The 27,160-nt window shown below is 45.9% G+C and overlaps 1 protein-coding gene across 4 annotated transcripts in view; it reads left to right on the forward strand.

Moving 5' to 3' along the window:
* Window positions 1-2,714, forward strand: part of PLPPR2 (phospholipid phosphatase related 2) — a 48,291-nt gene extending 45,577 nt beyond the window's left edge. For 2 of the 4 annotated variants that reach the window (XM_079959657.1, XM_079959658.1), the window contains one exon: window positions 651-2,714. In XM_079959657.1, coding sequence (XP_079815783.1) covers window positions 651-756 — 106 coding nt within the window. In that variant the 3' untranslated portion in view covers window positions 757-2,714. The remainder of the gene's footprint in view (window positions 1-650) is intronic. The other 2 variants (XM_079959659.1, XM_079959660.1) reach the window with 2 other exon arrangements.
* The last annotated feature ends 24,446 nt before the right edge of the window (window positions 2,715-27,160 follow it).

Here is a 27,160-nt window from a genome sequence, read left to right on the forward strand (position 1 = left end):
TCTTTGTTGCTGTGCTGCTTTGCCTTTTATACATATGTGTTGTTCACACCAAAATAAACTTTTTGTTGTTGTTTGAGACATTTTTGCAACAACCAGAAGACGGGGGGTGAAGTCTCATATGGCAGGGCTATAAGTAAAGACTAGGTCAACTTTTCCTCTGAATTTTCCAAACCTATAAGCGGAAAATCCTCCCTTGCACTTAAAAACACCATCTTACAGCCACAAGGACTAGGAGTGTGCTTCTTTAAAATGCACACACATCAACAAGATGAGGAAAGCTTTAAATTTACTGGATTTACTCGAATGTAATGCACACCTTTTTTTGGCCGAATTATATCGCGAAAATTCAGGTGCGCATTATGTTTGATGGCACATTTACATTTGCCAGCAAATACTTTTTTGGTTTCAAGGTTTTGAAAATTGAGGTGTGCATTAGATTCGATGGCCCATTACATTTGAGTAAATGTGGTACTAAATTCTGCTTGATAGATTACCTTGGGTGTTGCACCACTGTCATGACCCTTCTGTTTTGGTTCTAGTAGGGCCCAGCTGAAGGTTCTGATCAAACTCAGACCTCTCTAACAATTTGTTACTGTTTCTGAAGGCAGAACTGACTCTCTTTCTTTTGCCTCTCCCTCTTTCTGTTCCAGAATCACGGAGTTGTGTTCTCAGAGGTCACCTGATCCTCAGCTGTGTCTTTTCCCCACCACCCCAGATGTCCTCATTCCCTCCCGGTCAGTCACAAGCGAAGTCTGACCTATGGAGGCACTCCTGGTCTCCTTAATGTGGGACTGGGCCTTTTTTTTCAGGGGGGTGGGGGCGTCTAACTTCTCACACTCTCAATTTCCCAACCTCCTCCTTGGCCTTTCCTGGGACCAGGTTCGTTGATTGTCATGACATACTTCAGATTATCTGATGCGAGTGTGCAACATAGCTTGGGGGCAGGGAGAGTAAGAATGAAACCTTCTACGTTTTCCAGGGAGCCTGGGGCTGTTTGCAGGGGCTCGATCTTGCTGCTAGTTGTGTGTCTTCTGGGAGACTGAACCTACTGGGACTTTAAGAGTTAAGACTCCTCACCACTTCCTTCTTGCTGTGGCCTTTTGTGCCTCTTTAAGGAAACTGGGATGCACACTGACCGACTTGGCACCCCCATCCTTTCCACAGCTGCTTTTTTCTCTTTTGGAATGGGGTTCAGTGCTGTTTCCAAGAAGTAGCTTTGTCTACATGGAATGACATCCCATACCCTTTGAGCCCAAAGGAAGCAGGTTCTCAGTTATATTCAACCAGGAATGAGCTGGGTGGAGTTTTGTCCAAAGACAAGGCCAATGGCCAACGTCTGAGGATATGGTTGGGGAACAAAGGAAGAGAAACCCAGGCAGGGAGGACAGAATGACTAAACCCAGGGGCTACTATAGCATTGTTTGGGAGACTGTTGACCTCCAGAGCTGGGGGCAAGGATAGGAAGTGTTTCCTTCTAGTGTTCAGCAAAGCGGACTAGAGGGAGGCATTTATGGAACACCAGCTTAGTGACTTACAGGCCGGCATCAGTCGGTCCACCAGAAAAGACAAAGGCCTCCAAATGCCAATCACTTAACAAGTGCTGTTTGCATACCAGCCTCTGTACACCCTGGGGAAGGGGAGGAACATGGGGAATGATGGGTTGGAAGCATTTCAGGAAGGCGTCTGTGGTGGGCTCTGTTTCTATGTGCAGCAGCTGATCTTGGCACCTTCTGGTGCCCCCCCCCCAAACTGGTGGTCATTTTAATAAAGAGCAGTTGTGTCAGGATCTCAATCTCAATCAGCAGAGAAGGACCTCTGCCTGAGACCTTGGAAAAACCATTGCTGGTCAGAATAGACATGATTCTGGTCTAGGCAGACCAATGACCTGAAACATACAGCCTCCACATGCTCATAGAACCAGGTTATGTGGCATTCTGCAAATGTTCCAGATCACTTTCTGCTGTGGCTCAAATTAAGCCTTTCCTAGTATGGACCAGGACCAGCTGCTGTGCTCTAGAAAGGGCTCCCGGAGCTCTGCGTTAGCATGACTCTAAGCATATAGAGTCCCTTGAGCCCTGAACCTTCAATGGCCCATTAGACCAGTTCCCTGTATCACATCCCCCATTGGGCTTGGAGCCGTTTGCATGTGGGTATTCTAGGGTGACTTAGGGCAGACCCTCCAACCCTGTTGTCTCTTAGGGGCATGCTCTCACTACTGATACATGAGTTGAAGCAACTTCTCTCAATTCCCATTCCCACTGTGGTCGAAGCCAGGTCAGGAATAACATTAGCTTACATGCATGACATAGATAGCTTCATTGTCCCCACCACACCTCTTTCGCCCGCCAGCAGCAACCCCACTCTTCCAGATATTTCAGTTGCAAGCATCTTGGCAGACAGTGCTGTCCTCACAACATCCTGCCTGCCCACTGTGGGTAACCCCCCAGCTTCTGGGAAGAAGCACTGCCCTGGGCCTCTCCGCCCATACATTTGAGAGACCCCCAACTCCCAGCCAAGCCAGCACCTCGCCCTGGTGCCGACAACCGCTGCTGTGCCAATGCAGCATAACCACTGGGCATATTTTGGATACAACCTGGGGGCAGAGGGATGCTTCAGAGAGCACCAGAGGCTCTGGGCTGCTGCTACTATGCTTGGAGCAATGGAACACCCACACGTTTCCAGAATGAATTGAATAAACTAATGTTTTAACAATCTCTCTTGTTCAGGCGAGTCATTCATTTGAGAAAGGGTTGTGGTGGTTTGAGTGGAACTTGGGAATGCCCAGTTCACTGTGGATCAAATATGGAGGGGTCACTGTTGGTTTCTCATTTTTCCAATCTTAAGTTCGATTCTCCACATCAGTTTGCAATTTTAGCCTTCCTTCGTGCTCTTCTTGAGTGCTTTTGCCTGGTCTCCTTGAACTGTCATAATGCCTCTTGTTTGGCTGGATGGAGAATGGAGTGGATGGGTGGGTGGGTGTGTCTAAACCTCTGACTTTCTGAGTGGCTGGAATAGAGCCTACTGTGCAAAGGTAAGAGCCACATCCATTAATCTGCGTATTGTTGCTTCGGGTGCCCTTCCATAAGGCGGAAGGAGTGAGGCAGCTGCCTCAGACAGCAAATTCTGAGGGAGGAAAGGTGGCTAGAAATGTGCCATGTGGTCTGTCCTACAGCCCCTAAACTAGCTTGCTGCCCTAAGGATGTGGTGGAAGACATTATTATTATTATTATTATTATTATTATTATTATTATTATTATTATTATTTTCATTATTTGTACCCCACCCATCTGACTGGGTTGTCCCAGTCTATTCCATCACCAGTGCTGAAGTAAGATTCAGCTGTCTAGTCAAATTTTGTGCAAAAAATGGGGAATTCACTTCCTTTCCCTTTGCCCCAGGTAGCAAAATGGCTTGGGCAGATCCTGACCTCTGGCCTGGAGTCCCATAAGGGAGAATATGGCCTCCAGGCTGAAAAGGTCTTGGTCTAAAGTGTCCTGGGTGCAGGGTCAGTGTAAAAAATAAATGATTTGCGAATGGTATATGCCCAAAGGTGGAAAGAAGAAACAGTCCCAATGAAAGAAGATCGGCAATTAAAACTGATGGAATATGAAGAGATGGCGAAACTTGCCAGAAGAATAAGAGATCCAGACGAGAGACTTTTTCAATATCAGAATGTGAATTTGTTAAATTTATGAAGACAAATTGTAAACAATTAAAAACGTTAGCAGGATTGACATAAACAGGAGCAGTAAAAAAACAACAACATAGAGAGTAAAAAGATTAAATTTATAAATAGGTTGGAATTGGTGATGCAGTAAGATTGTGATATAAAATAAGGAACAGCAGAGAGGAGGTGAAGCAGGTCGAAGAAAATGTTGGTTTTTGTTTAGATTAGATTTTTTTTTTTTTGGTAGAAACATTGTAAAATGAAAAATTGGAAAAATAAAATATTTTAAAAATAAATAAAATATTAAATGGCTTGCAGGGGGACAAGACAGAGTTTTGATGATTGTGTAAGGTGTCATGGGAGAAACTTCGTTCCAAGTTAGTTTCCCCTACCTCTTTCCTCCCTGATTAGGCTCCAGAGTTTCAAAAACAACAGCAGTATTGGTAGGCCTCTTCCAGGATCGGGTTTTCCTGTCAGTAATCTCCCTTTAATGAGGAGACGCCTTTGTATATGCCTGACCTGGAACAGAACAGCTGTTTTGTGTTGCAATGGGTATACATGATCTCTGGCAAATGACAAGGCTTTCTTTCTTCCTTGACTGTGGAGAATTCTTAGAAAAATTAAATTTGACTTCCCTATAACTTTAGGTATTAGCTAGCATTCTTATCCTCTCCCCATTCCCAGTTGTGTTTCATGTTTCGATTGTGATGAGCTGTATTTCTCTTATTAGAAATCTAGCCCATTTGTTGTTGTTTTTTTGGGGGGGGGGGGTTTAGGCTGTGGCCAAGGAACTTAAGGAGGCTTGTCACTATGCTCCTGGCACAACTTTGCAGCTTTGCAGTAACTGTAAAATATGGGGTGAGATCCAACATCAATCATACTCAAAGTAGACCCATTAAAAGTACTGGATTAAGTAAGTTGATTGATTTCAAAGGGTCTTTTCTGACTTAGTTGGATATCACCCATGGCATTTATTGCCTATAAAGATAGTTAAAAGTTTTGCTCGTTATTTTCCATAACTGGGAATTTCTCATTCCATCTAAAGAAATCCAGTACATGTGGAAAACTGTCATTGATTGATTTAACACCATCTGCTAACACAATTTTTCTTAACACCATCTGTTTACCATCCCATTTTGATGATAAGAAAAAGCAGTTTATAGAGAGGAACAGAAACACCTCTATCAAATATGAGAGTAACCCCTAAAATCGGGGAACAACATAAATAACAACTGAGAGAAGCCAGAGTAAGTTAGTTAACCATACATCAAATATTGCTTCTTGTAACTCATCCAAGACAGACATGACAAGGCCATTATCTGAAAATCTTATTACTGATGCATATTTGCCAAATAGTAAAGGTATAGTCTCAACTTTATATAAATTGCAGGGTTTGTTTAGCTTGGGAACAGAAGGGTTAACATTGATATGGGAACCAGGCATTGGGGAAACAATAGGTAAAGAAAAATGGCAAGCCCTGAGAGAGCAGGTAAGACTTTTTAAGATGGTCTCAGCAAAAGTTAGAGAGTCCTCTTTTAAACCATTGCTGGTATCATTCCCCAATTAAATTAACTCTGTCTGTTGCACAGGTTGCAGTAATAAAGGTACATTCCTCCACATGTGGTGGACTTGCCTCACTGTGCAATTTTTTGGAGACAAAGGTCTTTGCTGAACCTGGTAATGTAATTTGGCACAATGTACAACCATCTCAGAAGGCTTATCGCCAAAGAATGGATGCTTTTGAATTATGGTGCTGGAGGAGATTCTTGAGAGTCCCATGGACTGCAAGAAGATCAAACCTCTCCATTCTTAAGGAAATCAGCCCTGAGTGCTCACTGGAAGGAAAGATCCTGGAGCTGACGCTCCAATACTTTGGCCAGCTCATGAGAAGAGAAGACTCCCTGGAAAAGACCCTGATGTTGGGAAAGATGGAGGGCACAAGGAGAAGGGGATGACAGAGGATGAGATGGTTGGACAGTGTTCTCAAAGCTACCAGCATGAGTTTGACTAAACTGCGGGAGGCAGTGGAAGACAGGAGTGCCTGGCGTGCTCTGGTCCATGGGGTCACGAAGAGTCAGACATGACTAAACGACTAAACAACAACAACAACCATCTCTGGAACTTGCCCTGTTGCTATTGTCCAGAAAGCAAAACTGATTGCTACCTTTTATAGAAATAGTGACATACCTCCAGGATGCAGCAAGACAGCGAATAGCACTAGATTTCTGAAATAAATAACATTTATGGTTCAAGCAAGCATTTGCTGAAAACCCTACTAAACAATTAAGAGCATGAATAAACAAAAATTCTGAAGATGAATTTGCAGCACTGTCACTTAGATACATAATATATGTTAATGAACAAAGAAGGGAGGATCTCGCTGAATGGTGATTCACTTGGGTTAAGTATCCCATCTAAAATGGAACTGGTTTTAAGCTCTTTTGGACTATAGGTCTTGTTAGATCAGAGATTCCTTAACAAATCCTCCCATGGCTATGGAACAAAACAGACAATAAGATAAATATACCGTACTTCATGCTTATTGTTGGCAGATGGGGTGAAGGAGATAGGCACTCATACCTGTGAACAATAAAAATAAAATTCTAAGAAGATTTGGCAAAAACCTCAGGCAGCAGCAGCTCCTCCTCTTGCCATCCTGTCCTCCTTCCTGAAGCTAAGCTGAATTTTTATTATTTCGGTCACAGACCAGTTCCAGACCGCATACAATATCAAGGAAGTCATAAAACACAATAGGGATACATTTGAATTTGCAATTAGGCATAACAGGGACAATACAGATAGAGCAACAGTTAAAATATATATAAATTAAAACTTAGTCACTAACATATAACCTAAAATTATCATTTAAAACCTTAATCATTATGATAGCACAGCTTGTTCCCTAAGTTTTATGGCAATCGCACAGAATTTGGGTACCCTTAACGTGATCTCAGGATCCTTTTCCTCTACCAGGGATTTTAGACATTGAAGAGCATAAGACTCTTAACCTCAGGGTCATGGATTCGTGCCCCACGTTGGGCCTGAAGCTAAGCTTGCTTGGTGCCCTCCTTCAGGTATGGTGGAACATCACCAATTTTGAAACAAGATTCAGCTTCTACTCTCGTCAGATTCTCTCTGTGGTGGAATTTTGTGTGCCATCTTTAATAATAATAATAATAATAATAATAATAATAATAATAATAATAATAATACCTTTATTGTCAATATACAACCCGTGTACAATTAAATTAACTGAGCCTCCCCCCAAAAAAAACACTCAGTCTCATTGCACTCTGTGTGCTTGTCGCACAACACACCAACCCCGAAAGTCAGTTGCACTATATTATATATATCTTGTCCTTTCCCTTGGGCAGCAAAATGTCTTTAGGGAGCCCTGTTTGTTTACCCATGTTGAGTTGCGCTGGAATCTGGCACCACAACATTTAAATCTCTTCCATTAACAGCTACTAGTAATAACATGGCATCTTTGATAATTTTATTGTGGGGGTGGATTTCAAAATTCAACATTGCAGCAAGTTCTCTTAATAGTTCAAATAAATCCTTTGGGAGATTGGTCCCAATGGGATGCCAACCCATCAATCCCCGTTGAATGAACTTTATTCAGAGGAAATTGATCAGCAGGTTATCCCAGTTTCTATCAAGTTTTGGGCTGGCTAACTAGATGCAGTGGAAGACCAGGCAAAGATAAAGTTGATGTTGTCAGGTGTAGCTTGTCATATAGGGACAAGGAAAGCTGCAGATACTGTACTGAAATTCCTTCTTCCTCACAGTACAAAAATACAGTGGTAGCTCAGGTTAAGAACTTAATTTGTTCCGGAGGTCCGTTCTTAACCTGAAACTGTTCTTAACCTGAGGCACAACTTTAGCTAATGGGGCCTCCCGCTGCCACTGTGCCACCAGAGCACAATTTCTGTTCTCATCCTGAAGCAAAGTTCTTAACCTGAGGTACTATTTCTGGGTTAGCGGAGTCTGTAACCTGCAGCATCTGTAACCTGAAGTGTTTGTAACCTGTGGTACCACTGTAAAATAAAATACAGGAACCCTGCTGAGTCTTCCTCTGCATTTGGCCACCTGAGTTATGGGGTCGATCAGAAATCAAACTCTCTGCAGACTGTTTTCCATCAGATTCTTTCACATGACGTTGCTGAGGCAAAAGGAATCTCTTCCTTCCCTGCTTTCCTGTTGGAGAGATCAGAGTTGGTCTCAGTGGGTTTACATTTAGGTCTTCCCTGGACCCTGACAACAATGGGAAATGAATGCAAATATTAAAATATTTACTCTGATTGTCTTTTCTTTTATTTCTTTATGCATTTTTTTGTCCGTCCCCCCCAATTATGTTTTATTGTAATTTTATTGGTGTTAGCTGCCCTGAGCCTGGTTCTGGCTGGGGGGCGGGGGCGGGGTATAAATAAAAAATTATTATTGTATTATTATTATTATTATTACTATACCTCGGGTTAAGTACTTAATTCATCCCGGAGGTCTGTTCTTAACCTGAAACTGTTCTTAACCTGAAGCACCACTTTAGCTAATGGAAGCTGCCGCCGCGCCACCGGAGCAAGATTTCTGTTCTCATCCTGAAGCAAAGTTCTTAACCCGAGGTACTATTTCTGGGTTAGCGGAGTATGTAACCCGAAGCGTATGTAACCTGAAGTGTATGTAACCCGAGGTACCACTGTATTATTAAACAGTGGGTTTTGCGGGAGAGGGGGGTGCTGTGCTGCCTTCACCTCCATGCTTGGGATTTTCAAAAGCTAGCAGGCAGGGAGAGAACAGGGAGCTCTATTTGGTGAAGGGATTTGGGGTTCCCCACTTAATCCTTGTATCAAACCACATATTACTCCTTGAGAGTGCATTTCTGGCTGTCATCAGTGTAAAGCACTGACTCCAGTTTAAGGATTTAAGGCTGCAGTATGACGCTCACTTACCTGAGCCCAATGCAACATTGAAGGCAGTGACACAATTCTACTTTGCTTATGAAATGCATAGCAGTGGCTATGCTGAAAATGCTGAAAATATTACTACCTTTCGTACAAAAGGAACCACAAACAAATTTAAAAACACTACTCTTTTATGCTTTAATGTTTTCATAACTACATTTTCCTGAATTATGTTTGTAATCAACATTTGTAAAACAATTCGAAGTAGCATAACTCGCTTAGCTTAACCCATTATTATAATCATTTCAATTAATCTGAAAAATAGTATTAATGGCATCAGCAGCATATTTCTATACAGCAACTAAACAACAACCCCATCATATTGGATAATGTCTAGCGAGTCTCCAATATTCCATTCTTGGGCAAGATGCTTCAACATATAGCAGGGCTGCCATAGGTCCAGGTTGTCCCAGACATGTCCGGGAATTGGGCAGGAAAATGGCGTCTGGTTGGATTTTTGACAAATCAGCAAAAAGAAGAAGAAGAAGAAGAAGAAGAGGAAGAAGAAGAAGAAGAAGAAGAAGAAGAAGAAGAAGAAGAAGAAGAAGAAGAAGAAGTAGTCTGGAGAAACCCGTATGCAAGGAGCTTAATATATATATATTTAAATCAATTTTAAAAATTATAAAAATGCCAAAAACTTAGATCTTTTATGTTCTCAAAAAAAGCTCAACAACTTCAAACACAAAGCTTTTGGGAATATGGTGCCATCTCAATTTGAAGTGTTTCTGGATTAAGCAGATTATCAAAATTAATTAGTTTGTTGTTGTTGTTGTTTAGTCGTTTAGTCGTGTCCGACTCTTCGTGACCCCATGGACCAGAGAACGCCAGGCACTCCTGTCCTCCACTGCCCCCCGCAGCTTGGTCAGACTCATGCTGGTAACCTCGAAAACACTATCCAACCATCTCGTCCTCTGTCGCCCCCTTCTCCTTCTGCCCTCCATCTTTCCCAACATCAGGGTCTTCTCCAGGGAGTCTTCTCTTCTCAAGAGGTGGCCAAAGTACTGGAGCCTCAGCTTCACAATCTGTCCTTCCAGTGAGCACTCAGGGCTGATTTCCTTCAATTTGAAGTGTTTCTGGATTAAGCAGATTATCAAAATTAATTAGTTACTGGATGGTAACTGATTTGGTCACCTGATAGGAGATCTATACTAGGAACTGTGGAGGGTGTATGTATCCCTGTTGGTTGTGCTGGACCTCTCTGTAGCTTTTGATGCCATGGTACCTTTCTGGGCCGACTGGCTGGGATGGAACTTGAAGGCATTGTTTTATGGTGCTTCTGGTCATTTTTGGAGTACCGGTTTCAGAAGGTTGTGCTAAGAGACCCTTCTTTGACATCTTGGCCTTGGGTCTAGGGTGTCCCTCAGGGTTCCACCTTGTCCCCCATGTTATCTAACTCCTAAATGGAACTGCTGGAGGGTGTTCATGGGAGGTTTGGTGTCACCAACAGGCTGGTGACACTCACTCTCCTTTCCATCTAAATCCAAGGAAGCTGCTCCAGTTCTGAATCAGTGTCTGGACCAGATGAGACTGAGCATGCAGAAGCTTGATCCTGAAAAGATATTGGTTCACCTGGTCAGTCAAAGAGCTGATCAGGGAGTTCCACTTGTTTTGGAAAAGGTGCCATTCCTCATGAAAACTCAGGCTCACATTTTGGGTGCCCTCAGGGATTCATCCCAGAAGTGGACTGCCCAGGTTTTGGTGGCAGCCAGGAATGTTTTTGCACAGCTCAGGCTAACACGCCAGCAGCACCCGTCCCTATAAATGTATGATCTGCCCATGATGACACATTATTTATTTATATGGACTGACTCATGGGTCGGCAAACTAAGGCCCGCGGGCCAGATCAGGCACAATTGCCTTCTAAATCTGGCCCACAGATGGTCTGGGAATCGCCATGTGGATCACCAGCACGTGCGTTCTTTCCCTCTCCCTCCCTCTCCCTTACACGGTGGCAATGCCACCTCCTCCCTCCCTCCCTCCTCCTGGCTTCTCCCCGTCCTGCCTAGAGGAGGAAGGGGGCTGGGCTTTGTTGGTGTCAGCCCCTCTTCAGAGCCCTTTCGTGCGCCACTCATCATCCCTTCACCCCACCGCCGCCACCAGCCCCTGCCGCTCACAAGACACAGGAGCCGCAGTTGGCTGAGCGCCCCTCTTGAGTGGCCACCATTTAAAGCAGCCCCTCTCCAGAGCCCTTTCACGCGCCGCTCATCGCCCCTCATCCATTTTTTGTTTGTTTGACCAAAATCTAGTCCAGCCCTCCACAAAGTCTGAGGAAGAGTGGACCAGCCCCCTGCTGAAAAAGTTTGAGGATCCCTGGACTGACTGATCCAAGGTAGCCAGTTTAAGAGTTCTGTGTGTTCTGATCTCAGCCAGGAGATCCTGATTCAGTTATAGACAGAGGGGAGTTATGGCCAGCTGGGAAGCAACACTCAGATCTTCTCTCTTGACTTTTAGAAACTCCATGGCTTTCCCTTGTGGGCTAGACCAGACATGACACCTTTCACAAAATTAGCAACTGTGTTCTTTGAAAAATCAAATAACTGGTGCCTGGACAGCTCCTCCACTCTGGTGTAGGAAGGAAGACATTAATAACATTTTGTCACAATCCTGATCGTGAGGTGGAGGGCTTGCTCTTTGGGGAGATGCTTGCTCTCTGAATCAGGGAAGTTCAGTGCTCTGCCCTGTGATGGAGAGAGGTGAGTCTTCTAGTTTTCCCCCAATCCTTGGGAGAACTGTAGCACACCCAGCTTTGTTACCTTTCCAAACCTTCTCCTACCAAGCTCTTTCTTTCTCCCTAACATGACCTTTGCTCCTCCCTGGTTGTCATAGAGAGGAACCAGTCTTGTCAGCCCTCTGATAAGGTGCAGGTGCTCCACCTTATCCACACCATCTCAATAAATATTTCAGAGCACCCTCCGGGCAGACATTTCCCCCCATTAATCTCCCATTAGCTGAGAGTGGGTACATGAGATGGATCACCTAGGAAGACCATGATTCAATCACTGCCTTCCCAGGGGCTTGCCTTTTAAAGCCAGTCCATCATCCTAGGTGGAGACAGGCAGGGTGGGTTGCTGCCTGCAAATGCCCGGTCAGGTGATTTTGGGTGGGGGTGGTGCTCAGAAGCATGGATTGGGAGGTGGAGGGTAAGCATGGCACAGCAAGACAAGCAAAGAAAACGACCCTCTTCAGATGTTCTCATGCCACCCCTTGGGCATGTGGGTGGCATGAGAACAAATACATTACAGTGGTACCTTGGGTTACAGACGCTTCAGGTTACAGACACTTCAGGTTACAGACTCCGCTAACCCAGAAATAGTACCTTGGGTTAAGAACTTTGCTTCAGGATGAGAACAGAAATCGTGCTCCGGCAGTGTGGCAGCAGCAGGAGGCCCCTTTAGCTAAAGTGGTACCTCAGGTTAAGAACAGCTTCAGGTTAAGAACGGACCTCCAGAACAAATTAAGTTCTTAACCTGAGGTACCACTGTACTATAATGGTGATGTGTGCATTTCTGCAGAGAGAAGGGTAAGGGGAAGAGAAATGTTTGCATGTATCTCTCTCTGAGCATTTATTTGTGTCTGGTAGTGTGTTATTGTGCCCTTGTCTTAGTCTGGGCAAGGGGCCACTCCACACGTGGCATTCCTCATATGTGGGTGTGAAAGACTGCAGCAAAAACTTGCATCTGTTTGCAATGCATCATCATCTAGGAAGATCATGTATGTGCCTATTTCACTTCATGTCTCTGTGTGTGTGTGTGTGCTAAGCACCTACAGGTTTTTACCTGCAACAGGGTGAGCCCCAGGTTTTCTATTATTATTATTATTATTATTATTATTATTATTATTATTATTTTATTTTGCTACTCTTGGTGAACATCAATAATGTCCCTGTATCTTATCATACACTGGGCAACATAACAATAAGACATTAAGACATTTTTAATGACTGCTGCTTCTCTCCTTCCCATCCTTCCTTTTACCATTGCATGGACTGAGTCTATACTCTGGGTGGACAACTGATGGGTCTTGCTTGCATCCCCTAGAACAGTGTTTCCCAACCTTGGGCCTCCAGCTGTTTTTGGACTACAACTCCCATCATCCCTAGTTAGCAAGACCAGTGGTCAGGGATGATGGGAATTGTAGTTCAAAAACAGCTGGAGGCCCAAGGTTGGGAAACACTGCCCTAGAATACAAGACAGCATTGCCCAGTTGATGATGGTGATGACAACAACAACTTACCAGTATTACTCATACCCCGCCTGTCTGACTGAGTTGCCCCAGCCACTCTGAACAGCTTCCAACATTATTATTTTTTAAAAAACTTAGCAAACTTCAAACCTTTACAACTTCCTGATACAGGGTTGCCATCAGATGTCTTTGGAAAGTTGTATAATTATAAGCTGCCTCTCCAATACTGCATCTCTCCCAGAAGTACCAGCAATGGCTTTTACACAGTTCTGTAATTTTGCACACTTAGCTCCCCTTTGTGGACTGGGCCCTGCTCCTGTGTTGACCCATGGACAATTGTAGCATGATCATCTCACATGTGGGTGGGTGTTGATGTAAAAAGGGATCTCACAGGTGTTTTGTTCCTGCATCCATGAAGAAGAAGAAAATCTTGTAACATGAAGTGACTCTTTTCCTCTGAAGAGACATCTAGTCTCCTTCCTGCCTTCTTCTCTCCCTCTGTTATTTCCAGATTCGTTAACCAACCAACCAGAGCTTTAGGGATGCGAAATAGCAACATCCCAGCTGGCAGAGTGTGGTGAAGCAAATGTGTTGGCTAGCTGCAAACATCTTTGGGCACATGGAACGTGCATGGTCACCTTTGATCTAAGTGCAATCAATGGGAGTGGCTTGCCTGCAGCATGCTCTGTTTGGGGAAATCTGGCAAGCAAGGGGTGAGGAAGCAGGGCTATTTAACAGCTGAAAGGCCAAGCATGGTGGGATATTGATTGTAGATCCTCCTAGGAGGCTAAGTGTAAAGTTGGTCTGGGCAACTTTAAGGACAACAGAAGAGAAAGCAGACAGATCTATACCTGCCGCTGGGGGACAGAATACACAAGGCAACCTACAGAGGCACCCTGAAAAGAACAGGGCCCAAGTTCTTGCACAACTTCAGTCCCAATAGGGCTTGTTCAGGGAACCTTCCCCACAGGCTGATTAGAGTGGGGTTGACATCTTGGCCTGCCCTATAGTGCCTAGTTCTGCACTGGAGCTGAAATGAGCAGCTGCAAAGATCTGAAAATTGGCCAGGACCTAATATGCCACTATTGAGACTTTTGAAAGGTGACATTTGAAAGGTTTAATGGGAGGCTTAAACTTTAAAACATGAGTTGTTTAGATGACTGACATCTCTTGACTTTCAACATTAAAACAACAACTATAGAGTACAGGATAGCTGACAGCTTTTGAGATGTTTTGCTTAGCTGCCAAAATGGAGAAACGAAAAACAGAGACCAGGAAGTGTAAACCATTCCATTTCCCAGAATAAAAATTCATGTTCAATAACTGAGTGACAAAACTGGAGAAGGTTGCCAAATGTCACATTTTTGTTGGGTTTTCTTGCAGCTTCACCACGTTCCTGATCCTCTGAGTGACTCTGCTCCTACTTCTCTGCACCTCAAGCTGGTTTCTATGAAGCTTGTTCAGGAGAATTTCCTTAGGTGGCTGGTTGCCCATGCGATGGGCCGGGTCTGTTTGCCTTGCCCCCAATTCACCAGCTCTTAAGGGTGCCTCGCCTCATGGCAAGCCCAGTACACAACTCAGTTGCATCCTCTTCACTTGGCACATGCCCCCCCCCTTTGCAGGGCCCACCTGCCTGCCTGCCACATCCCAGTCAGAAAGAAAACATACTTCTATCTCCGCCACCCCTGCAAAGAAACCCATTTTTGAAAAGAAAACGTTTGCATCCTCCCTGAATTGCCTGCCAGCAGCTGCCAACGCTGCCTCAGCCCACTCCAAATTCAGAGGGGGGGGGGAGGCGGCACCCACGTGCCCAGCTAAGTTTCCATCCCTCCTGACATCTCCACTCTCCCCCACCCCCACCCCCGGGGCATTTGGGCTCCTGGGGAAAGTGGCACCAGGCTAGATGGCAGCTGAGCCCAGCCCTTTTCTGGGCTTGAAGTCGCTTTTGGCAAGGGGGGTCACACCTCCTGTTTCCATGGGGTGCGTTTCCCGCCCCCGCCCCCCCCATGCCTGCCAAGGTAGATTGTGTTTTAAGCTGGGTGGGGTGGTTCTCAGGCATCTCTCTGCGCTCTAGGCCAGGGCTGCGCCTCTCTGTGCGCGCGTCCATCAAGGCGCAGGAGGACTGGTTTTTTCGCTCCCCCGTTTTTGTACTCCGGGATGTGGGGTCGGGAGCCAGGAAGGGAATAGGATGGGTGGTGTGTTTTCCCTTCCCCTCCCCTCCCAGAAACATGGAGGTTTCTGGACGAGGGAGGGTGGGAAAGAGGAAGCATCGGCAGGGATGGTAGAGAGAGGAGGGAGGAGAAGGAGGTGGGAGGGAGGGAGAGAGAGAGGGAAGGAGGAGGGCGTAATCTCCATGCACACACCAGGATGGGATTCCATCAGAAATCCAGGGCTTTCCTCAACTGGGAATGGACCGCGGAGAAGAGAAGAGGGTGGAAGAGGCTGAGGCAGCCTTTGGGAAGCTCCCATCAGTATTGGAGAGGCCAAAAAAGGAAACGGGGGAAAGACCCACAAGGGTGAGTCGGGGCTTATGTCTGTCTTGTCTCTTTCTCGGTTTCGATCAGGGCGGAATCTCTGCTTGGAGCCTCCAGATTTCAAGGCAACCCCGATTTGTCTTCTCCCCCCCCCCCCCGTCCCACGTTTCTGCTCTTGCGTGTTCCAGACTGGACAGGTCTCCTGGTGTATTTCAGCTGCTCCGGGAAGATGGCATTATTGCTAAGGTGTGGCAGGGGGAGAGGAAAGAGGGCTGCTCTGAACTCCCACCCACCCCCCACCCCGCTCCAATTATTTTTTTAACACCTTCGTATTTCCCTCTGTTCCCATGGCTAAATCCTATCCCGTGTGTGTGTTGTGCTGCCGCTTTATTAATTCCCCCCCACCTGACTTTCTTAGCCCCCACTCCCGGGGGGGGGAGTTAATATTTCCTCCACCAGCTTTCCCAACTGACACTCTTGTGAGAAGAAGGAGAGGGATTGAAATGTCATTTCTGTAACCTGCTTCACGACCATTAAATTGTGGGAGGTATATGTGTATGCATTTTTGTATGAATTTAATTAGGAAGCAAGAATGTACTCCTATTCTTTCCATCTTTAAGAATGGTTTAAAGGTATTCCCAACATTTCCAATATCTTGATATGAGGTTCTTAATGTTTTTGGATTATTATTTTTTAAAATTACCTCCTCAATTTCTCTATCTAAAGAACGACCCTGGAGGCTTCTGTTGGGCCAAAAGGCCAGACAAAAACATTAAAAATGACAGCAGTGTTGTTCTGTTTTTTTGGTTTTGTTTTAAAAGAAATGATTGGCTTCATGCTCCTTTGTGAACTTAACATTTTAAAATGCTTTATTTATTTTTATGTTTAAAATGCACTCTTCCTAAATCTACTTATCCATACAGTTTCCCAATGGAATCTCTGGATTTGGGGGGGGGGGATGGGATTACTAAGGAAAAACTGAGTAACAAAAAATACTCTTCTGAAAATCCAGCGCTAGAGATGGCTTGATTTGTCTTGGGAAGATATTGATCTTCAGAAATGTTTGCATTCAAAGTTGCATCTTAAGTCACTTATAGAAAAGCCCTTATTAAAGCCTTAAGGGGACAGGGAGGCCATATGATATAAGGCAGAAAGAGCTGGTCTGGCTTCCTCCATCCAAACCTTTCACCTTCCATTTCCTATCACCAGAGCAAAAACATGCCTTCTTTCTGATCGGCAGTCAGTGTGCATGTGGGGAGGAGGGAGAGGGGGAGAGAGAGCGAGAGAAGTTAACTAAAGCTTATCCTTCCGCCTGGGGCTATATGGATCCAAGGCTGAGAGAACCCAGTTGCCAGATGGTTCCAGTATCTCCAATTCCCCCTGGATTGCATCTCACGTTGCCTGGTGCAAATGGCCCTCGTCAGATACTAGCGCAACAGACTGGATGTTAGAGGTGTGATCTGGAGTCGTCCATCAATGGGATTCATTGCCAGAGCCTCTAGCATTTCAACCAGGCTCTCCGCAATTATTAGTGTGGGGTTTGGTTTGGTTTTCAAAGCGGAGTGGGCTGATGGGAGCTGGCCTTGGTGCTGGAATTCAGCGGCACTTGAGGGCTGTAGCAAGCATGCAGCGGAGTAGAAAATAGCTTGGCCTGAATTTAACATGGTCCAGTATTGCTAGGGCTGACCCTGCCATGCATCAGAGTGAAGCAACCCACATCAGGGTGGGGAGGCTGGAGGCTTGAGTCTGAAAGTTGTAGCAAGACTTTTAAAAAGTGTTGGCCCCAGCAGGGAGGCACCATTTGGGGTCCAGTAAGGGACGCGGGTGGCGCTGTGGGTTAAACCACAGAGCCTAGGACTTGCCGATCAGAAAGTCGGTGGTTCGAATCCCCGCGATGGGGTGAGCTCCCGTTGCTCGGTCCCTGCTCCTGCCAACCTAGCAGTTCGAAATCATGTCAAAAGTGCAAGTAGATAAATAGGTACCACTCCGGCGGGAAGGTAAACGGCGTTTCCATGCGCTGCTCTCGTTCGCCAGAAGCAGCTTAGTCATGCTGGCCACATGACCCGGAAGCTGTACACTGGCTCCCTCGGCCAATAAAGCGAGATGAGTGCTGCAACCCCAGAGTCAGTCACGACTGGACCTAATGGTCAGGGGTCCCTTTACCTTTACCTTTACAGGAAGCAAAAGCTCTTGGGCCAACACAGATTGCTGCTTCAACAACCTAAGGAAACTTCAGCCAACAAGCAGAATACTATGAAGGTTTTGCTTTCAGGGCGCCTGGCAACAGAGGTTTGGAAAGTAGGTGGGCTGAAGTGTGTGTTGGGGGGGAGAGGAATAAACAACAAGAGGAAACTATTTACCTTTAGAGAAGCCACAAAACCCATCAGTCCTTATTCCCAAGCTTTTCCCACTCCCCATAAAACGTAGACACCTTCCTTCCTCCCCACAGTTCCCTTTTTTTTTGTCATCCAAGAAAAGAGAGAAGGCCTGATGCATACAATCATTTTCGGAGATCTGGGTTCCAAACATTTATTTTGCCTCCATCTCTTCATCTATAGAAGTGGTAGGAATTGTGGGCCATTTACCAGCTGACAGGTGAACATATGGCACACATAGTAATTTTAAGTCTGTAACATTGTACTGAGGGGCATTTTGCCACATATCTGCATCCCTGATCAGAAATCTGGTGAAGTAAAGGGAGTAGTAAAATTCTCTCCTCCAAGTGACTGTATACCATACAGTTCTGTACATACTTGGAAAGCCGTTGTTTTGTAATTGGTGTTCTGTGTTTGGCTAGTGACTGCCTTTGTTAGGGCACCAGATCTTAAAAGTGTGGGATAGGTCACACCATGGAGACTCAGTGAGGGTCCTCCCTTAAGTCTAAACCATTGTCTAGCACCGAACAAACCATTGCCTCTGTAAAGGTAAAGGTAAAGGGACCCCTGACCATTAGGTCCAGTCACGGACGACTCTGGGGTTGCGGAGCTCATCTTGCTTTATTGGCCTAGGGAGCAGGCGTACAGCTTCCGGGTCATGTGGCCAGCATGACTAAGCCACTTCTGGCGAACCAGAGCAACACATGGAAACGCCATTTACCTTCCCGCCGGAGCGGTACCTATTTATCTACTTGCAGTTTGACGTGCTTTCGAACTGCTTGGTTGGCAGGAGCTGGGACAGAGAAATGGGAGCTCACCCCGTTGAGGGGATTCGAACCGCCGACCTTCTGATTGACAAGTCCTAGGCTCTGTGGTTTAACCCACAGCACCACCCACATCCCAATTGCCTCTCTCAGCCCCCTCCCCCAATTTTTAGTCCTAGAAAGTGTTTGGTGCATAGTACATTGCCTCTGTACTATGCACCAAACACTTTGTAGGACTAAAAATTGGGAGAGGGGGCTGAGGGAGGCAAACCTTGTGCTCTTTCTCCTTCCCACCCCCATGTACTCTTGCTTTTTTCCTTTTAGCCTTGGCCTGCATGTCTCCAAGCCCAGATGACATTACAGTGGTACATCGGGTTAAGAGCTTAATTCGGAGTTAACCATCAAGGGGTCCTTTACCTTTTTTTAAGATACAGGGCACAGGCCCAAACAGTTCTGATAGCACCAGTATTTCCTAGCATGCACTGCCTGAGGTAACCTCACTTTACTTAAAGGTAGGGCTGGTACTCACAAATGTGTGTGTGTGTGTGTGTGTGTACATACACCCACCCACCCCCACTATATGGTGTTGGGGTAGTCTTGAAGATCGCGTCGGAGGACTTCACTATCTATGTTGGGAGAGCTCAGAATTTCATGGCCACCAGGACAACAATGAGGTTATCTCAGTGCATTGTGAGCCCAAAATATGTGGCAGATCTTCTGTTTAATCTGGTTTTGCTACAGAGTGCTTTGGGAAAGATCCAACAATAGGCTGGGTTCCATCTTACTCAGGTGTCATGGACAAATCACTCCCTGGAAAGATTTTGATTATGCGGGGCAGTCTCACCCTGCAATGGGGTGGGAGGTGGGGACCTATTAGCACATTCTAATGTGTGGCTTGGTGACCTCATACGTAAGAGTGACTTTAAGTAAGATGCAGTTGCTATCAGGTACAGTGGTACCTCGGGTTAAGAAATTAATTCGTTCCGGAGGTCCGTTCTTAACCTGAAAGTGTTCTTAACCTGAGGTACCACTTTAGCTAATGGAACCTCCAGCTGCCATTGCGCCACCCCCACACGATTTCTGTTCTCAGCCTGAAGCAAAGTTCTTAACCCGAGGTACTATTTCTGGGTTAGCAGAGTCTGTAACCTGAAGTGTTTGTAACCTGAAGCGTCTGTAACCCAAGGTACCACTGTACCAGGCTGTCTCTGATCCTGGGGAGCCTTGCACAACCATCTGCAGTATTCTGGAGGTTCACTGGGATCCTTGCATTTCTGGCATCCCCTATGAGTCAACTGAAGGCTAGGTTGGTTTGCTCTGATGCCCGTCAGTTGAAAGCACAGTGTAAGGAATTCCTGTAAGAGGTCAAAGGTGACAGAAAGGCCACTTGGGGTGGAGCATGAGCCATCTCTTGCCCCAGTCTTCCTCCAACCCTCTGTCCTCTCTTCTCTAACTTTTCTGTGCTGAATTAGGACCATATCTGGAGGCGGTTGTACCAGCCCAAGTAATATCAGTTGTGCTCTTCCACCAGCAAAGCTCCAAGCTGGCATGATGCCACAAGTGATGAAGTTGTGCTAGCATCCTGGCAGTCCTTGTGTCTGATTCCTTGCACTAGTAGGATCGGGCTGTCAGTAAAGAAGCCCTGGTCTAGGCTGATGCTCAGTCTTGGCTGTGGAAGGGCCTGACTGTCTCAGTGTCATAGTGGGAACTCTATAGTGGTACCTCGGGTTAAGTACTTAATTCGTTCCGGAGGTCCGTTCTTAACCTGAAACACTTCTTAACCTGAAGCACCACTTTAGCTAATGGGGCCTCCTGCTGCTGCCGCGCTGTCGGAGCACAATTTCTGTTCTTATCCTGAAGCAAAGTTCTTAACCTGAAGCACTATTTCTGGGTTAGCGGAGTCTGTAACCTGAAGGGTATGTAACCTGAAGCGTATGTAACCCGAGGTACCACTGTGTGTGTGTGTGTGTGTGTGTGTGTGTATCAGTCTAAAAGAGACTTGTCTCCTGCAACTGGGCAAGGAAATGGGTCAAAGAGCCAATATAGGTTTTGGAGGCCTGAGCAAAAATGAGGAGAATGTGCTGAGAGAAAATAACGTTACACCACAGCTTTGTAATGAGAGCCACTTTTGTCATTTGTGGGGATTGTGTGACTGGTACTGTACAAACGTTGATATCCGCTCCATTCCTCTTGCCCTGAATAAATATGTTTCAGAGTAGTTCCACTTCTATGATCTGCTAAAAAGCCAAGGAGGAGGAAGGGGAGGCAGAGGGGATGGCCAGCTGTTTCTTTTCACACCTGGAAAACTGGCAATAGTGCGGTCCTATACATAATCCTACTCAGAAGTTAGTCTCATTGATTTTGACTGGGATTACTCCCATTTAAGTGGGTATAGGGCTGCACCATGAATGGGACAATGGGGGGGATCAAGCAATCTAGGCACAGATTTGTGCTTTAAAATTCCCTGTCCAAGCACATGTGTGTGTTTTTTGGTTTTTGGTTTTGGTTTAGTTTTGGGCCTCTGACTTCCCCCACAAAATTCCGCTCTTTACCAGTGAATTGGAGCAAACAGCAATCCTTTTTTTTTTTTTTAGAATAATATTTATTCAGGTTTTAAAACATTACAAAAAAAAAAGAGAGAAGAAAACACAATACAGAAAAACAAGACATTTCCAAGAAAAAATGCAAAGAATAAAAAAGTAAAAACAGATAAAAAGAAAAAAAATAATTAGAAAACACATACAATCAAAACAGAAAAAAAGTTAAACCTTTACATAATTTTTCTTTCTATGACTTATTTCCTTAACCTCCTCACACCTCCCCTCTTTGTTTTCTAAATCAAATAGATATTTCAGCAAATCCTTCATCTTTATTTCTATCCTAATAATTTATCTTAATATACTGTAATTTTCCATTCTCTCTTTCACCAATTAGCCATCCACTTTTACTTTATTTAATCTTGCAAACAGCAATCTACAGAGAACCCCGATTGCAAATTGTTCTGATTCAGCATTAAAGAGCAGGTTTTCCCAGCAAAGCAACGGGGCAAAAAAGGGCACTCAGACACCAATCAGGAAAGCGTGGAGTTGTGCCCAGGAAGCACAGGGCAAAAGGTCTGTGTGGATGAGCCCTAACTTCCAACAGACTACATGTTGGAAATGCAAGGAAGCCCAGGGCAAGGAGCTTGCGCAATCAGCTCAGGATATTGCTGTAGCATTTGTTTATGCTGTTATTTTTAATTGTAAGCTGCGTTAGGTGGCTTGACAGAATATAAATGCAATAAATAGAACCATAGAGTTGGAAGGGAGCTTGGGGATCATCTTGTCCAACCCCCTGCAGTGCAGGAATATGCAGCTGTCCCATATGGGGATCGAACCTGCAATCTTGGTATTATCAGAACCACAGCCTAACCAACTGAGCCATCCAGTGGGATAATAAATAAATGTGCCAGATACTCCAGCTTCACACCCCAAAGTCAACGAAAATGTGTGTGTCAGTCCATCGAGCCCAAATGGATGGAAAAACCAATGGACGAATGGGCAGTTGATAAAACTAGAATTAAGCGTTCATCCTTTCAGCTGTTATATATAGCTATAAATGGGAATTAAGAAGGAAAGACAGGGCTCATTCACACTTCCACTTTGCCCCAACACTTTCCACCGGGGAAACCCAATGTTTATCACTGAATCAGAGCAAACATCAATTGTGTTTTCTCTAGATTGCTGCTTGCTCCAATTTAGCGCTAAAGAGTGGGTTTTCTGGGGGGAAGCAGCTGGGCAAAGGCAAAACCTCTCAGACCCAAGCTGAAGTGTGGATAGTAGTAGTAGTAGTAGTAGTAGTAGTAGTAGTAGTAATTATTATTATTATTATTATTATTATTATTATTATTATTTATTATTTATACCCTGCCTATCTGGCTGGGTTTCCCCAGCCACTCTGGATGGCTCATATCAACATGCTAATATCACCTACACAGCAGGCAGGTGCCATTATTAGCACCTTTAATAACAATAATAATAATTATATATATATATATATATATATATATATATATATATATATTCCCCGCCCATCTGGCTGGGTTTCCCCAGCCACTCTGGACAGCTCCCAAAAGAATATTAAAAACACAATAAAACATCAAACATTAAAAACTTCCCTAAACAGGGCTGCCTTCAGATGTCTTCTAAAAGTCAGATAGTTGTTTATTTCCTTGACATCTGATGGGAGGGTGTTCCACAGGGCGGGTGCCACTATCAAGAAGGCCCTCTGCCTGGTTCACTGTAACCTCACTTCTCGCAGTGAGGGAACCACAAGAAGGCCCTCGGAGCTGGACCTCAGTGTTTGGGCTGAACAATGGGGGTGGAGATGCTCCTTCAGGTATACTGGTCCAAGGCTGTTTAGGACTTTAAAGGCCAGCACCAACACTTTGAATTGTGCTCGGAAATATACTGGGAGCCAATGTAGGTCTTTCAGGACCGGTGTTTTATGGTCTCGGTGGCCACTCCTAGTCACCAGTCCAGCTGCCCTCAGAGCATTTCTCAACAACTAGGCTAATGCTAGGAATACACATTAGGTCTGGAGTTCCAGGTCTCCTTTCAGCAGCTGTACATCAGCAGAGAGAGAGGAACAGTTGTTGTGGAGAAGCAGCTGGCAGGAGGAACTTAACCCTGCCCTCACCTGCTGCTTTTCCCTTGCAGGCTCATCCATAACCAGCGACTTCTGAGTAAGGGAAAGGGACAAGGTGCAAGTGGTTGCAGTGGGTGGAGAAAGGACTAAGCCTCTTTCGTCTACACTTGTGTTAAACCTCCCCTGCCACTTGGTAAGAACATGGGTTCCAACCCTTGACCTGTGGCTGAACATGTAAGTTAAAGGTAAAGGTAAAGGGACCCCTGACCACTAGGTCCAGTCGTGACCAACTCTGGGGTTGCGGCGCTCATCTCGCTTTATTGGCCGAGGGAGCCAACGTACAGCTTCCGGGTCATGTGGCCAGCATGACTAAGCTGCTTCTGGCGAACCACAGTAGTGCACGGAAACGCTGTTTACCTTCCCGCCAGAGTGGTACCTATTTATCTACTTGCACTTTGACGTGCTGTCGAACTGCTAGGTTGGCAGGAGCAGGGACCGAACAATGGGAGCTCACCCCGTCGCATTGATTCGAACCGCCGACCTTCTGATTGGCAAGCCCTAGGCTCTGTGGTTTAACCCACAGCGCCACCCGTGTCCCAGCTGAACATGTAGTTATCTCATAATGCTGCAATCCTGTGCACTCACACTTGAGAGTAAGTCCCACTGAAATGAGTGGGACTTACTCCTTGATACGTTGGTGCAACACAGGGCCAAAGCAACTGTGACTCAGGAAGTACCTGGTGCAGTCTCGGAGCTTGGAGTCTCAAATTTCAGCGGTGCCCTGTCTGACACCCAAATTTGGTGCTCCCTACCTCTCATGGTGCATTCTAAATAATAGCTGTAGCATCCTCTACAGCAGGGGTGTCCAATTGGTCGAGTTTTCGCTGTGAGGCAGATAGTTTTATTAGCGATTTTAATGGGGGCATGACTTTTCCCTTTTCCCCTTTCCTCAGTTTACCTGAACTGCTTAAAAAGGGACTTTCCCCCCTAAAAAAAGCTCAGCAACTTTGACCTGAATCCCAGCATCCCCAGGGCTCCGTGCGCAGCTGAACTGGTTGTGCTCCTGGGCTTCTTCCTGGTGTGGCCTTCACCAAGCCACAGTCTCTCAGTCTCAGCCCTCCATCTGCAATATGGGTAGTAGTGGGTTTTTTTTTCAGCTGGAGGATGCCAGAGTGCAGTTCTGGCACCTCTCAGGCGAACGCCATTGCGGGCCGGCGCTCCCCCTGCCCGCTTCTTACCTTGACATACTTCTGAGAAGCCCAAAACAAGCTTTCCAAGTCAATATGGAAGCTGGCCAGTCTTTTCAAGGCCAAATGAAAGCTGATCAGTGTGTACAAGTCTACAGTTCTTTTTGGCTCTGTGTCTCCACTTAGCTCCTAGCCGCTCCTAGCCATAATTGGTCAAGCTATGGGGCAGGGCCAATTTGTATTTCCTTTTCTTCAATCTGTCTCTGTGCTGGTCCCGGGGGGGGGGTGTTACCGTGCGGTGTGGTCTGAGTCCAGTTCTGGGTCGAGGGTCTGGAGGCTGTCCGTCAAGGGCGAAGCAGGGTCCAAGGCAAGGAGCCGGGCGTGGTCAGGAACTCCGGAAGAGCAGGCCAGGGTGCTGACAGGAACAGGTTTCCAACGATGTTGCTCCCGCAACCTGGGACTGGGCTGACTGGCCTTTACCTCCTCTGAGGCCTAGGGTGGCCCCGAACCTCAGGTGACTCGCCTCTCCTGGCCTTCAGGCAAGCACTCCTCCTGAGAGAACTTAGTTCCCTCCACCTCTCTGCCCTGAGCCTCTGCAGCTCTGGAGAGGCTGGAGGGTTACTGGACCCAGAGGCAACCTCACCTTCCCCTGACAGGGCTGGGAGAGGAGCACCTGTAGGCAATGGGTCCTCGATCACCTCTGGAGCCATAGCGGATTCAGCTGGCATCTGCACCTGAGGATCTGGCACAGGTGAGGGCCCTTCAGGCTCATGCCCCAGCCCCGGCTCAGCCGGCCCTGGAGGTGGGGACTCCTGTGCAGGCTGGGAATCCTAAGGTTCAGCCTCTGAATCCAGTTCCCAGGCCATTACAGTCTCCTTTGTAGTGGAAGCAAGTTTTAACCTTTCCATCCAGGTCTCTACCTGCACAGGGACTCTTCTGAGCTGCCCTAGCCATCTGCCTGAATCTAAGAGAATGAGGGGGTGCATTTATTTGACCTGCACCAGAACCAGGGGCAACCCCCAAACCAGCTAGGGAGATGGCTTGCCATAGTTTTTAACACCTCTGTGGGCAGTCAATGCGACTGTTGTCAAACCAGCATCCGTCAGGGCTGCCCCCAAGTCACCCGGCAATTTATTGTAACAATTTCATGGTGAGTTCTGGCACCTATTTATCTTGAAAGAAAGCACTGAATATGGGGGACAAAAAACCCCTCACTAAACTGTGAGTAAATATCTCTGACAGAGCGGTTACAAAGCACTTTGAACATTAGAAACCACTCTACCCACATTACACGGTGATGCAATTGTTAATAAATATGAATATGATTGGGCTGCAAGGATGCACACGTGCTAAGACAAATGAGTTTAGGATTAACTTGCTACCTTCTCTGAGGACCGTGGGAACTGTAGTTCTGTGAGAGGAGAGGAGATTTCCAGCAAGGAGTTCTGTGTAGTGTTTCAGCTTTCATCAAACTATGGTTCTCAGGATTTTTTGTGGAAGACAAGAGCAAAAGTGGAACCAAGATTCTGGGATTTGAATGCATGTGAGTCACAGTCTGAAATGTTACTCTACCCAGTGGGTCCCCAAACTAGGGGATCTTCATGATTCATCGCAACATAATATAAAGGGATCTTGGCCAGTAGAATCAGCAGAGCTGGGCTGCTGCCTGTCATTCACAGATATGGCCTTGTGCCAAATTGATTGCATCCCTGTATAGGGAAGTTTTTGATGTTTTATTGTGCTTTTAATATTCTGTTGGGAGCTGCCCAGAATGGCTGGAGCAACCTAGGCAGATGGGTGGCATATCATCATCATCATCATCATCATCATCATTATCATTACAGTCAAACCTTGGTTTCCAAATGCCTCCATTTTAGAATGTTTCAGCTCCCGACCGCTTCCCAAAAACCCGGAAGTAAGTGTTCTGGTTTTTGAACGTTTTTCGGAAGCTGAACATCCGACGTGGCTTCCACTAGAGTGCAGGAAGCTCCTGCAGCCAATCAGAAGCTGTGCCTCGGTTGTCGAACATTTCGGAAGCCGAACGGGATTACGTTTGATAATCGAGGTTTGACTATACAGTGGAACCTCAAGTTGTGGACATAATCCATCCTGGAGGTGTGTCCGCAACTCGAAGCATTTGCATCCAAAAGCGCTGTGATTTAGCGCTTCTGTGCATGCGTGAGCGACGGAACCCGGAAGTAACCATTCCGGTACTTCCAAGGTGCCGCAGGATGCAACTTGAAAAGACATAACCTGAAGTGAACACAACATGAGGTATGACTGTATTATTTTTAAGACAGCAGGGATAGAAAATTGTGCCCAGTTAAGCAAGAGGGCACTTTGTCTAGTCAGAACTAAAACTAGCCAACAGAAGATGCCTCTCCTTTTCTTTTTCTGTCTCTTTTTTTACAGGCCAAGATGCCTCCTTCAAGACAATTCCCGTGGTGGGACTTTGCTGAAGAGGACCCAGCTGAATGGTTGACTGACTAGCCCCCTTCGATGACGGGTATTCTTGGGTATATAATACAGATGGCGTTGTTATTGCTTGAGAATACGCGTAGTTGAGGGGAAGTTGATTCGTCTCCGCAACTGTTGGAAGGTGCTTTCCTGCCTCTCCCTTTCTCTTCCGCTTCCTACACCTCCAGAAGAGCGCACAGTGTGTCTTCCAGCCTTCTTTGAACAAAGCAAATGGAATGAAGAAACCCTACACATAAATAAACTTCACTGGGATCATCTTCTCCCAGGCCTTGGACTTCCTGTCCAGATTCCTGCTTGACGTATTTAGTCTGTAGAACTGATTGCTACTATATCTTGCTGTAGTTCAAAGCTTTACAGGATTCTAAGAACAGAATAGGATACAAGCTGCAACCATGTATTTAAGAGATATGTTCCTCCTCCCTCAGAAAGGCAGGTGGACAATCCAGTTG

The sequence above is a fragment of the Podarcis cretensis genome, assembly GCF_951804945.1.
Source record: "Podarcis cretensis genome assembly, chromosome: 17".
Lineage (NCBI taxonomy): Eukaryota > Metazoa > Chordata > Lepidosauria > Squamata > Lacertidae > Podarcis > Podarcis cretensis.